Source organism: Nerophis ophidion, linkage group LG06 (genome assembly GCF_033978795.1).
Source record: "Nerophis ophidion isolate RoL-2023_Sa linkage group LG06, RoL_Noph_v1.0, whole genome shotgun sequence".
NCBI classification, from domain to species: domain Eukaryota; kingdom Metazoa; phylum Chordata; class Actinopteri; order Syngnathiformes; family Syngnathidae; genus Nerophis; species Nerophis ophidion.
This window is the reverse complement of record NC_084616.1, coordinates 44,419,669-44,432,744: the sequence shown is the minus strand read 5'-3', so window position 1 is coordinate 44,432,744 and position 13,076 is coordinate 44,419,669. Positions and strand designations below refer to the sequence as shown.

At 41.1% G+C, this 13,076-nt stretch overlaps 1 protein-coding gene across 8 annotated transcripts in view; it reads left to right on the top strand.

Annotated features, from left to right (window-relative positions):
- LOC133554755 (neural cell adhesion molecule L1-like protein) overlaps positions 1–13,076 on the top strand; it is a 156,483-nt gene that overhangs the window by 63,255 nt on the left and 80,152 nt on the right. For 5 of the 8 annotated variants that reach the window (XM_061903862.1, XM_061903864.1, XM_061903859.1 and 2 more), the window contains exons 20-23: positions 2,462–2,497; positions 3,005–3,120; positions 8,280–8,484; positions 8,851–8,973. In XM_061903862.1, the coding sequence (XP_061759846.1) occupies positions 2,462–2,497; positions 3,005–3,120; positions 8,280–8,484; positions 8,851–8,973 (480 nt within the window). The remainder of the gene's footprint in view (positions 1–2,461; positions 2,498–3,004; positions 3,121–8,279; positions 8,485–8,850; positions 8,974–13,076) is intronic. The other 3 variants (XM_061903868.1, XM_061903867.1, XM_061903863.1) reach the window with 1 other exon arrangement.

Here is a 13,076-nt window from a genome sequence, read left to right as displayed (position 1 = left end):
GTGTCCATATGTCGGCATATAACCCCAATTCAGTAGTGTACACAATTTTGGAAATACGGGCTAAAAGGTGCTGTCCACACATGTGGCCACTAAAGCCTTTAGAGGTTAAAACATAGCTAGCTCGCGGCTAATGTCTATTTGTAGTGTTACCGCTACTCCTATATCACTAATCCTTGCCTAAATGGTGACAAATAAACTTTGTTTCTTGCAATTATCATCACTGCAGGACAAGGAATAGCTAAATATGCTTCACTATACACCGTATAGATTTACACTAGCTAACCGCTAACAGCAAGCTAGCGCTCTTGAATGTAAACAAAAGGGTGGGTCCGCACATACGTCAACTGTAACGATATCAAGTACAAGAGCCATATCCAGTCAATGGTACAATGATTACATCTATATTTTTACCATCACAAAATCTGAAATTAATTTTTTTAAAGTTTTTATTATGTTTATAAACTCAGGAAATAAGTCCCAGGACAAATGACGACTTTAAATATGACCAATGTATGACCTTGTAACTACTTGGTATTGGATCGATACCCAAAACCTATGTAAAGTATCCAAACAACAGAAAAATTGGTGCTTCTTTCATTTCATCAGAAGTGTAGATAGAACTTGTTCAAACACAAAATAACCAAATATTAACAATAAATGAACATACATGTAACACATTTTCTACTGATTGTCCCTCATAATTTTGACAAAATAATGCGATGGGAAATTATACAATATGATACTGCATACGTCAGCAGCCAAATTCGCAGACATCGTAACCCATTTGCTTAAAATTTTGTAGTATGTTCAATAAGTATCCCCATTTTTTCTTTAATTGGAATAAAAAAACATGTTAAATATTTCCTAAATATTTTTTTGTTAAAATAAAGCTGATATATTCATTTTTTTGTGGTTCCTTATATTTAGAAAAAGCCATACCGGTAGCAAAACATTAGTAATGGGACAACCCTACTAGAAAGATAACTGAAGAAAGTGAGTGTGAAGGAGAGTGCCAAGAAGAAGCCAATATGAATTGAAAAACTAAATAAAGGAAAAACATTACTGATATGTGCATGTGGACGACTTGGTGAAGCAGTAGGTTTAGTCCGTACCGTAAAGTAGGATGAGTCGATCACACCTGCCAAGGGCATGGAAATACTGTTTCAACCTCGGTCATTTATCCATGAAAATATGGAGAAGCTGCTGATGATGTGTTTGACCGAGAAGCAGCTCAAGAGAGATACCGTAGAAGTTTGCTGTCCAGGCTTAATGCTGTACATTATATTACTTTATAAAAACTGCTGAAGTTGTTTACATTACGATTATTGTTTTCATATAATATTAATCAGAAGTTAGTTTTTCCTATTTTAAAGCATTTTAAATGTTCAAATTGTTTTTTTGGAGGCCCTGCACGGATTCATTTGATTTAAATTAATTTCACTGTTTAACATTGATTTCAGAGACACATATTTTGGTTACAAGCCCTGTTACAGAAACATTAAACTTGCAGGCCAAAGTTACTCTGGGTCTGCTCAAAATAGCATTGGCATAGAAACAGAAGTTCAGAACTTTGAGAATAATTGATTTATCATTCTGTTTTGCACACTTTTGGAGTCAACATGTGCATAGTCATGTACATTTTTTGTATATATTGTTTTTCAAATCACCTGACATGTATACTGTGTATATGTACATAATGTATCCATTTTTTAACGTATTTTTTTATATACATGTTACAGGTTGTATTTATTTTATTATTGAATGTATCAAATTTGATGAATATTTAATGGGCCGCAATGGAAACAAGCTTTTTGGCTTTTTGTGCCATACATTTGCCTTTTTGAAGCATTACATGGATTCAATTTTTTAAGATGTCAATAAACTTCTCAATCAATCAATTTCTAAAGTTCCCCATAACTGATCAGAGAAATGTAGTCAAATGTCCAATACTGTATCAAACAGCTTGAAGTCCTCTGTTTCTTTCTTTCTTTCTTTGCAATTCAAAGTTTAAGTACCAATGATTGTCACACATACTAGATGTGGCGAACTTATTCTCTGCATTTGACCCATCACCCTTGATCACCCCCTGGGAGGTGAGGGGAGCAGTGGGCAGCAGCGGTGCCACGCCCTGGAATCATTTATGGTGATTTAACCCCCAATTCCAACCCTTAATGCTGAGTGCCAAGCAGGGAGGTAATGGGTCCCATTTTTATAGTCTTTGGTATGACTCGGCCTGGATTTGAACTCACGACCTACCGATCTCAGGGCGGACACTTTAAACACTAGGCCACAGAGTAGGTTTTGTCTTGCATCTCTTAGCATTCACATGCACTTTCTAAGATAACTTCATTCCTGAGTTGTGTCAAATCTTGATGTTCTCCACTTTTTTTCTCCTTTACCCTGAAGCCTAAACATATCCCAATTTATTTTGTGTGTAATCATTGCCCCACCCTTTCTTCAGTTGTCTTTCGGCATTGTCTTCGGGAAAATGTGTCAGGTTAAGTTATTTTCCTTTTTTTCCACCCTTTTTTGCCTGTGCAGTAGTGGCTCCCCCCCGCCCTCCAGTGCAGCAGGTGGCAAATAACCTTTAGTAGAGCCGAGATCTGAAATGTATGCTTCTGTCTCAGAATCTGTGCGACCTTTAATAGATCACGATGCGTAGGCCGACTGAGGCGCGATGCGGCTGCTTCTAGGGTCTGCTTTGCTTCAATCCTCTCCTGCTTCCACGTAGAGCAGAAAATATGTAGAGTTCCTGTTCAGCTCATGTTTGATGTTTTTTTTCTTTCCCTTGACTAAATTAAACTGGGAAATGACATTTTTAAATACACATGCCTGTTCATGTTATATTTAGTGCCAGCATTATTCCCAATAATTTAGCAGCTCACTGACATTTTTTCACAGAAGTTATAATGTTGATTAAGACTCTGCAAGGTTTGGCTGTTGTGTTGAGACTCTGCAAAGTCCCTGCGGAGTTCCGTGACCTCTCCTTGCGTGTGTCCTGCAGTTCCCACTGCTGCTCCACGGGATATTGCAGTGGAGGTGATGAACACGACTGTTCTGAGAGTAAGCTGGAACCCCATACCGCCCGCCACTGTGAGAGGTCACCTCAGGGGTTACCATGTAAGTTTTCATCAAGCACTTTGCAGCAAAGGTTTCTGTGCAGGAATGCTGAACTTGGTGAAAATTGAAGAAGTGCTGACATTCTTTATTTTATACTTTATAACAAGAATGACAACTTGGTTGTTGTTGGGAAACACTTACCGTATCTTATAGAAACAGATTTTTTTTTTCATTTGACAGCCAAGTATGCTCATTTTTAAAAAGGCCCACACATCCTGTCTACCTCAGATTTCATATTTCAATTATTAAATTGGTTAAATTGCAGATGGTTACCTAAAAAGGTATACATTTATAGCAGGGCTCCCTTAACTACAGCGTCCGAAATTCCGGGCCGCGGGAAGTCCCAAAAAAAGAAAAAAAAAAAAAAGATATATATGTATATATTAGGGCTGTGAATCTTTGGGTGTCCCACGATTCGATTCAATATCGATTCTTGGGGTGACGATTCGATAATATTTCGATTCGATTCGATTTTCGATTCAAAAAGGATTTTTTCACGATTTAAAAGGATTTTGTGTTCATCCAATACATAGGATTTCAGCAGGATCTACCCCAGTCTGCTGACATGCTAGCAGAGTAGTAGAATTTTGTAAAAAGCTTTTATATTTGTAAAGGACAATGTTTTATCAACTGATAGCAATAATGTAAATTTGTTTTAACTATTAAATCAACCAAAAATATGACTTATTTTATCTTTGTGAAAACATTGGACACAGTGTGTTGTCAAGCTTATGAGATGTGATGCAAGTGTAAGCCACTGTGACACTTTTTTTTGTTTTTATAAATGTCTAATGATAATGTCAATGAGGGAGTTTTAATCACTGCTATGCTGAAATTATAACTAATATTGATACTGTTGTTGATAATATTCATTTTTGTTTCACTACTTTTGGTTTGTTCTGTGTCGTGTTTGTGTCTTCTTCTCAAGTGCTCTGTTTATTGCAGTTCTGAGTGTTGCTGGGTCAGGTTTGGTTTTGGAATTGGATTGTATTGTTATGGTATTGCTGTTTAGTGGTTTGTTGGTTTGATTAAAAAAAAAAAAAAAAATATATATATTTTTTTTTAAATTAGAATCAATTCTGAATCGCACAACATAAACAATTCGATTCATATTCGAATCGATTTTTTCCCCACACCCCTAGTATATATATATATATATATATATATAATATATATATATATATATATATATATATATATATATATATATATACATATATATATATACATACCGGAGTAGAGAGGAATATACGTCAGGTCAGGAAAAAACACAGAGGGTATTTCATCCCTACCAGTCTGTTTCTTAGGTTTCCTTGCTCTTCAAGGGATTTTATATACTTCAATTGAATCTCCCGAAGAGCAGGGAAACCTGCGAAACAGGTCAGGAAAAAACACAGAGGCTATTTCATCCCTACACGCCTGTTTCGCAGGTTTCCCTGCTCTTTAGGGGATTTTGTTAAAGTACATACAATCACCTTGAGAGCAGGGAAATCTGCGAAATCGAGAGCATGCCAAGAGTGTGCGAAAAAGAACTCGGAGCAAAGGGTGGCTACTTTGAAGAAACCAGAATGTAAAACATGTTTTCAATTATGTCACCTTTTTTTGTTAAGTACATAACTCCACATGTGTTCATTCATATTTTTGATGCCTTCAGTGACACTACAATGTAAAAAGTCATGAAAATAAAGAAAGCGCATTGAATGAGAAGGTGTGTCCATACGTTTGGCCTGTACTGTACATTATCTGAAATTACTTAAGTATCAATAATTTGATTTGAGAGTCGAAATTTTTACAAATATTTGGTATCGTCAGCATCAAGCTACGGATCACTTTTAATAACAATTGCTTTATACTGTTTTGAAAAGGTGTTCAAACGTTACATTTTGTGTTGTTTTCACAAAGCTTAAATTACCGCAAAGGTCTCAAGAAGCCGATTATTATCGCATGTTCGCCACCATGGACGCACATATTTAAACACTCCCGACTACTCCCTTTCCCTGACTTTCCTCGCTATCACCAGCCAGATCTCAACAGGGGAATCCTTTGCCTTATGGAAAGTTGAATAATCCAAAACTCTTTAGAATAACTAAAATAATCACTTGATTAAAGTACAGTGTTTTGTGTTCCTAGGTTCAAAAACAGTGTTACTGTTCAAACTGTGTGTAATGTGTGGCCATAAATCTTAAATATACTTATTAAATCAAACATTTGACTTGTTTTTAATTAATACTTCGGCCTAATACTACGATCCCTTCATCCATCCATTTTCTACCGCTTATTCCCTGTGGGGTCGCGGGGGGCGCTGGTGCCTATCTCAGCTACAATCGGGTGGAAGGCGTGGTACGCCCTGGACAAGTCGCTACCTTATCGCAGGGCCAACACAGATAGACGGACAACATTCACACTCACATTCACACACTAGGGCCAATTTAGTGTTGCCAATCAACCTATCCCCAGGTGCATGTCTTTTGGAAGTGGGAGGAAGGTGGAGTACCCGGAGGGAACCCACGCAGTCACGGGGAGGAGATGCAAACTCCACACAGAAAGATCCCAAGCCCGGGATTGAACCCATGACTACTCAGGACCTTTGTATTATGAGGCAGATGCACTAACCCCTCCTCCATCGTTCTGCCCCCTGATACAACTACTGTATTTTAATGCTGGTCATTATGGCGGTACTTGGGAGAGCCAAGGATTTCAGAGGTGGTATTTGGTGAAAAATGTTTGTGAAACACTGCAGTAACAGATAGCAGTATTACTAATAAAATTGGCCATGGCACCAGCGCCCCCTGCGACCCCAAAGGGAATAAGCGGTAGAAAAATGGATGGATGGATGGCTATAGTCATGGTTTAAGAGGAGCCTGACCATGTTTCACGAAAACAGGCTTTCATGCTGTCCAGTCTATGGTCACATGTTATGTTATTTATACTATTTTATGAAAAAATGTAGGGGAACAGCACTTTTTTTTAAATGTTGCCCATCGTTCAGATTTATTTGTTAATGCATTCTAACTAATAAAATAAAAAAAATATATATCTGCTTACAATGGAGCCAATGGGAGGTCTTCTATTCCGGCCATGAAACCCTCTAAATTACCATCCAAAAGCCCCCAACAATACTCACTTTACTTTTCGTGACTTGAATATTAACCAAATATTAGTGTTATTGTTATCATAAGCGCTAACGCAGAGAAACCTTTTAGCGGCAAAGTGTTTACAGAGAGCTAACTAGCTTGTGCTGCTATAGTGACATTATCACCCGGTGAGCTGCCTTCCTGCTTCGAAGCTTGTGAAAGTTAACGACAAGTTAGTCAATTTTGGCATCCATCTCAGACCCGTAAAATAACTAAAAAGACACGAAAAGACGTGAGAATTGTTTACTTTCTTCATTTAATTTATATCTATAACAACATCCCATTAGTCTGCATATAAGTGACGGCAGACATTGTACAGTGAGGGATGTTGAATTATGTTTGTTGACTCTCATGATGTCTGTAGTGAGTTGTAATAAAGTTTGTGAAAGTAATGCGCTGCCGTATACATGAGCAAAATATGCCAATATTACATGTTATTATGAATGTGCCATTTACTACATTCAATATATACTTTCCGGCAGTAAGTCAGACCCGTTTCCAGTGAGGGTTGGACTACGCCAGGGCTGCCCTTTGTCACCAATTATTTTTACAACTTTTATGGACAGAATTTCTAGGCGTAGTCAAGGCGTTGAAGGGACCAGGTTTGGTGGCTGTAGGATTAGGTCTCTGCTTTTTGCAGATGATGTGGTCCTGCTGGCTTCATCTGAACAGGATCTTCAGCTCTCACTAGATCGGTTCGCAGCATAGTGTTAAAATGGCTGGGATGACAATCAGCACTTCCAAGTCCGAGTCTCGCCCGGAAAAGGATGGAGTTGCATCTACGGGTTGGGGAAGAGATCCTGCCCTGAGTTGAGAAGTTCTAATATCTTAGTGATAGGGTGAGAAGCTCTGTCATTCGGGTGGAGCTCAGAGTAAAGCCCCTGCTCCTCCACATCGAGAGGAGCCTGATGAGGTGGTTCGGGCATCTGGTCAGAATGCCCCCCGAACGCCTCCCTGAAGAGGTGTTTAGTTAGGGCTTGTCTGACTGGTAGAAGACCACGGGGTAGACCTGGGACATGGTTGAGAGACAATGTCTCCCAGCTGGCCTGAGAATGCTGCGACCCAACTTCGGTTAAGCTGAAGATGGATGGATGGATGTACACTAACAGCATGTATATACACAACCTTTATGGAGGTGTTTGGGTGTTTTTTGGGAGTCACTTTTAAGGCAGAATAGAGTGATTCATATAGGTTCCATTGTAAGTGGAATTTTGCCCGCATTCATTTACTAATTAGAATGCATTAAAAAAAGAAACCACTTTTGGGTAACACTTTAGAATGGGAAACATCCATCCATCCACTTTCTACCGCGTGTCCCGTTAGGGGTTGCGGGAGGTGCTGGAGCCTATCCCAGCTGTATTCGGGCGGAGGGCGGGATACACCCTGGACAAGTCGCCAACCCATTACAGGACCAACACAGATAGACAGACATTCACACACACTTTCACACACTAGGGCCAATTTAGTGTTGCCAATCAACCTATCGCCAGGTGCATGTTTTTGGCGGTGGGAGGAAGTCGGAGTACCCGGAGGGAACCCACGCATTTTACGGGGAGAACATTCAAACTCCATACAAAAAGATAACGAGCCCGGGATTGAACCCAGGATTACTCAGGATCTTCGTATTGTGAGGCACATGCATTAACCCCTGTCCTACCGTACTGCCTCTTTTTGGAACATATAAACCAATAATTAGTTGCTTTTTAACATAGGGTAAGGGTTATGGTTAGGGTTAGGGTTAGGGGTAGGGTTGGGTTAGGGAAGACTCTTAGTTAATGGCTTACTGGTTGTATAAAAAGGCCGTGCAGATAAGTACTTAATAAGTATTTAATAATGACTAATTAACAGCCCATATGTTACTAATTTGCATGTTAATAAGCAACTAATTAATGATTCACATGTTCCCCATACTAAAGTGTTATCAACTTTTGTATGCTTGTCTTACATAAGGATGGTGAGTGATAGGCAAAAGGAGCTCGCTAAATAAAGACAAGCCTCCTTTCTAAAAATGTTGTATCTGCTTAGGTTCACTGGCTGAGGAAGCGAAGTTTTCTGTATCCCGACAAAATCTTGGATGAACATCAATCGCTGTCCTTCCCTGGGAAGAGAACCCACGCCATCGTGCCCGGCCTTGAACCTTTCTCCGAGTATACGCTCACTGTCAACGTCTTCAACAAGAAGGGAAATGGGCCTAGCAGTGACCCGGTCACCTTCAACACTCCGGAAGGAGGTGAGGTGTTGGCACCCAGCTATTTATAGACACAGGACCTGACACTCAGGTGCTCCTCATACACTCTCTGCCTATTCACCTGTGAGAGTACATCAAAAAAGAAACTGAGAGGCAACAACAACTAACAGATGGGGATTCATACTGTGTTTTTGAGCAAATGTCATTATGTTTAATAGGCAGGGAGATGATTCTGCTTTAAAGCAAGACAGCGTGAGAGATAGTCATTAAATACTGTAAGGAAGTAGCAACATGGGACTCTTATAAACCTGTTTGGGGACAGAGCTCATTTGGTTACGCAGTAAATACGGTAATAAATGTGCTACATAGTCTGCATCTTATTAAGGAGGATAATTGGCTTTTTCACAGTTCCTGAGCAGGTGCCCATTCTGACCACCTCTAATGCCCGGAGAGACTCTGTCCTCTTGGTATGGGGGCCACCACTTGTGGCAAATGGCATCCTCACTGGCTACCACCTGCAGTACCACCTAAGTAAGTATAGTCACACATACACACGCATGCACACACATTCTTATATGTGCTACCTTCTTGAGACCTCTGAAAAATGCCTCTTTCTCGATATATAAAGATTTGTATTTACAACATTAATAATATACCATTCAATTATTATTTATATAGCCCTAAATCTCTAGTGTCTCAAAGGGCTGCACAAACCACAACACAAACCACAACGACATCCTCGGTAGAGCCTGCATAAAGGCAAGGAAAACTCACACCCAATGGGATGTCGGTGACAATGTAACTATGAGAAACCTTGGAGAGGACCGCATATGTGGGCAACCGCCCCCCAAGGGAACCGAAAGCAATGGATGTCGAGCGGGTCTAACATGATACCGTGAAAATTCAATCCATAGTGGATCCAACAGAACTGTGAGAGTCCAGTCCAAAGCGGATCAAACACAGTACAGAGAGTCCCATCCAAAGTGGAGCCAGCAGGAGACCATCCCAAGCGGAGGCGGATCAGCAGCGCAGAGATTTCTCCAGCCGATACACAGGCGAGCGGTCCATCCTGGGTCCCGACTCTGAACGAGCGGTCCATCCTGGGTCCCGACTCTGGACATCCGGTACTTCATCCAAGGCCACCGGACCGGACCCCCTCCACAACGGAGAGTGGGACAGAGGAGAAAAAGAAAAGAAACGGCAGGTCAACTGGTCTAAAAAGGGAGTCTATACTATATACATACATCCATTTTCTACCGCTTATTCCCTTTTTTTTGGGGTCGCGGGGGGCGCTGGCGCCTATCTCAGCTACAATTGGGCGGAAGGCGGGGTACACCCTGGACAAGTCACCACCTCATCGCAGGGCCAACACAGATAGACAGACAACATTCACACTCACATTCACACGCTAGGGCCAATTTAGTGTTGCCAATCAACTTATCCCCAGGTGCATGTCTTTGGAGGTGGGAGGAAGCCGGAGTACCCGAAGGGAACCCACGCATTCACGGGGAGAATATGCAAACTCCACACAGAAAGATCCCGAGCCTGGATTTGAACCCAGGACTGCAGGAACTTCGTATTGTGAGGCAGACGCACTAACCCCTCAGCCACTGTAAAGCCCTACTATATACATACTAAGCAAAAATAAAAAGGTTAAGCTTTTTAGTTCAGTTTTTTGTGGGGGAATTTTTTGTTTGTAATTTGTTTTCAATCTTCATTATTTATTTCTAGTTATTAAACGGTAAATGGGTTATACTTGGGGCGGTATAGCTCGGTTGGTAGAGTGGCCGTGACAGCAACTTGAGGGTTACAAGTTCGATTCCCTGCTTCCGCCATCTTAGTCACTGCTGTTGTGTCCTTGGGCAAGACAATTTACCCACCTGCTCCCAGTGCCTCTCACACTGGTTTAAATGCAATTTAGATATTGGGTTTTACTATGTAAAAGCACTTTGAGTCACTAGAGAAAAGCACTATTTAAATATAATTCACTTCACTTCACCTGTATAGCGCTTTTCTACCTTCAAGGTTCTTAATGCGCTTTGACACTATTTCCACATTCACCCATTCACACAGAAATTCACACTGATGGCGGGAGCTGCCATGCAAGGCGCTAACCTGAACTCATCAGGAGCAAGGGTGTCTTGCTTAAGGACTCAACGGACGTGACTAGGTTGCTAGAAGCTGGGGATTAAACCAGGAAACATAAGGTTGCTGGCACGGCCACACTGCCAACTGCGCCATGTCTCTATTCACATATTTGTTTTATTTGTTTTTATTAATTGTGGCCAAAGGGGGCACATTTCAATTCCTTACACACTGGTATTACATATGCTGGCCAAAGGGGGAGAACTTAACATTTTCTAACAGACTTGTTATTTCAAATGTTGACACACAGTCAATTTGAAAAATCCCTCCTTTTTGGGACCACCCTAATTTTGATAGATTTCAACACCTGGGGTGCAAATGACAACATAATCTATTAGATGCAATGGTTTTTCATATTGGGACCATGATTTTGATCCTAACTTGTTCACCGTTCCTCATATGGAAGGTACTTTTCCTTGTTGATGTCTCAAGAAGACACACACACACACACATGATTTTGTCTGAGGCCCCCTTTTGGTCTTTACTATGATCTATTTACGATTGTGTGACCTCAGGTTGGAAAGACAGCAAGCAACGTGTAGGTTAAAAAATAAAGATGATGTAAATGTAAACCAGTTACTCTTTGTAGGTTTAAACTCTTAAGACTTTCAGACCAAAATGTGATAACTCGGAAGCGCAGTAGACTTTATGTCTTTGTTTGATCAATAAGGTTGTTCATCAAGCGTTGAAAAGAGTGGCATTATTAGGCCTTTTTAGGGGAGATAAAGGCACCCTAAAATATCCTTAAATACCCCTAAAAATTTGGTGTATTGAGAAAAAAAAAGTTTTTTGGTTGTTGTTTTTTTTTTGTTTGTTTGTGTCTGCCTCACAATACGAAGGTCCTGACTAGTCCTGAGTTCAATCCCGGGATCGGGATCTTTCTGTGTGGAGTTTGCATGTTCTCCCCGTGACTGCGTGGGTTCCCTCCGGGTACTCCGGCTTCCTCCCACTTCCAAAAACATGCACCTGTGGATAGGTTGATTGGCAACACTCTATCAATCGATCAATCAATGTTTATTTATATAGCTCTAAATCACAAGTGCCCCAAAGGGCTGCACAAACCACAATGACATCCTCGGTAGGGCCCATATAAGGGCAAGGAAAAACTCACCCCAGTGGGACGTCGACAATGATGACTATGAGAAACCTTGGAGAGGACAGCATATGTCACCCCCCAGCGGACCGAAAGCAATAGATGTCGAGCAAATCTAACATGATACTGTGAAAGTCCAATCCATAGTGGATCTAACGTAACCGTGAGAATTAAGTCCAAACTGGATCCAATAAAGTAGTGAGAGTCCCATACAAAGTGGAACCAGCAGGAAACCATCCCAAGGTGAGGCGGGTCAGCAGCGCAAAGATGTCCCCAACCGATACACAGGCAAGCGGTTCATCCTGGGTCCCGACTTTGGACGAGCGGTCCATCCTGGGTCCCGACTCTGGACAGCCAGTACTTCATCCATGGCAACCGGACCAGACCCCCTCCCCAAGGGAGGGGGGGACATTGGAGAAAAAGAAAGGAAACGGCAGATCAACTAGTCCAAAAAGGGGGTTTATTTAAAGGCTAGAGTATACAAATAAGTTTTAAGATGAGACTTAAATGCTTCTACTAAATTGGCCCTAGTGTGTGAATGTGAGTGTGAATGTTGTCTGTCTATCTGTGTTGGCCCTGCGATGAGGTGGCGACTTGTCCAGGGTGTACCTCGCCTTTCGCCTGAATGCAGCTGAGATAGGCTCCACTGACCCCAAAAGGGACAAGCGGTAGAAAATAGATGGATGTGGTTTTTTTTTTGCAAAAAAATTTCAACAACTTATCCAGAATGTGATTTGTAATACTAATACAACCTGTCATGATTCACTTAAAGGCCTACTGAAATGAGATTTTCTTATTCAAACGGGGATAGCAGGTCCATTCTATGTGTCATACTTGATCATTTCGCAATATTGCCATATTCTTGCTGAAAGGATTTTGCAAAGAACATCGACGATAAAGTTTGCAACTTTTGGTCGCTAATAAAAAAGCCGTGCCTGTATAGGAAGTAGCAGACAATGTGCGCGTGACGTCACCGGTGTGAGGGCTCCTCACATCCTCACATTGTTTATAATGTGAGCCACCAGCATTAAGAGCAATTCGGACCGAGGGAGCGACAATTTCCCCATTAATTTGAGCGAGGATGAAAGATTTGTGGATGAGGAAAGTTAGAGTTAAGCACTAAAATAAAAAATAAAAAAAGACAAGGCGACGGCTCCAGGCGGCGGCAGTGGGAGAGTTTCAGATGTAATTAGACACATTTACTAGGATAATTCTGGAAAATTCCTTATCTGCTTATTGTGTTAATAGTATTTTAGTGTCATACCTGAAAGCCAGATGGCTGCGGTGAACGCCAGTGTCTCTGAGAGAAGCCGAGGAGTCAAGATCACAGCTGCCTTTTTGAGCTGGAAGATGAGGTCGCGTAATCCACTCAAGTCTCCGGTAAGAGCCGACTTAA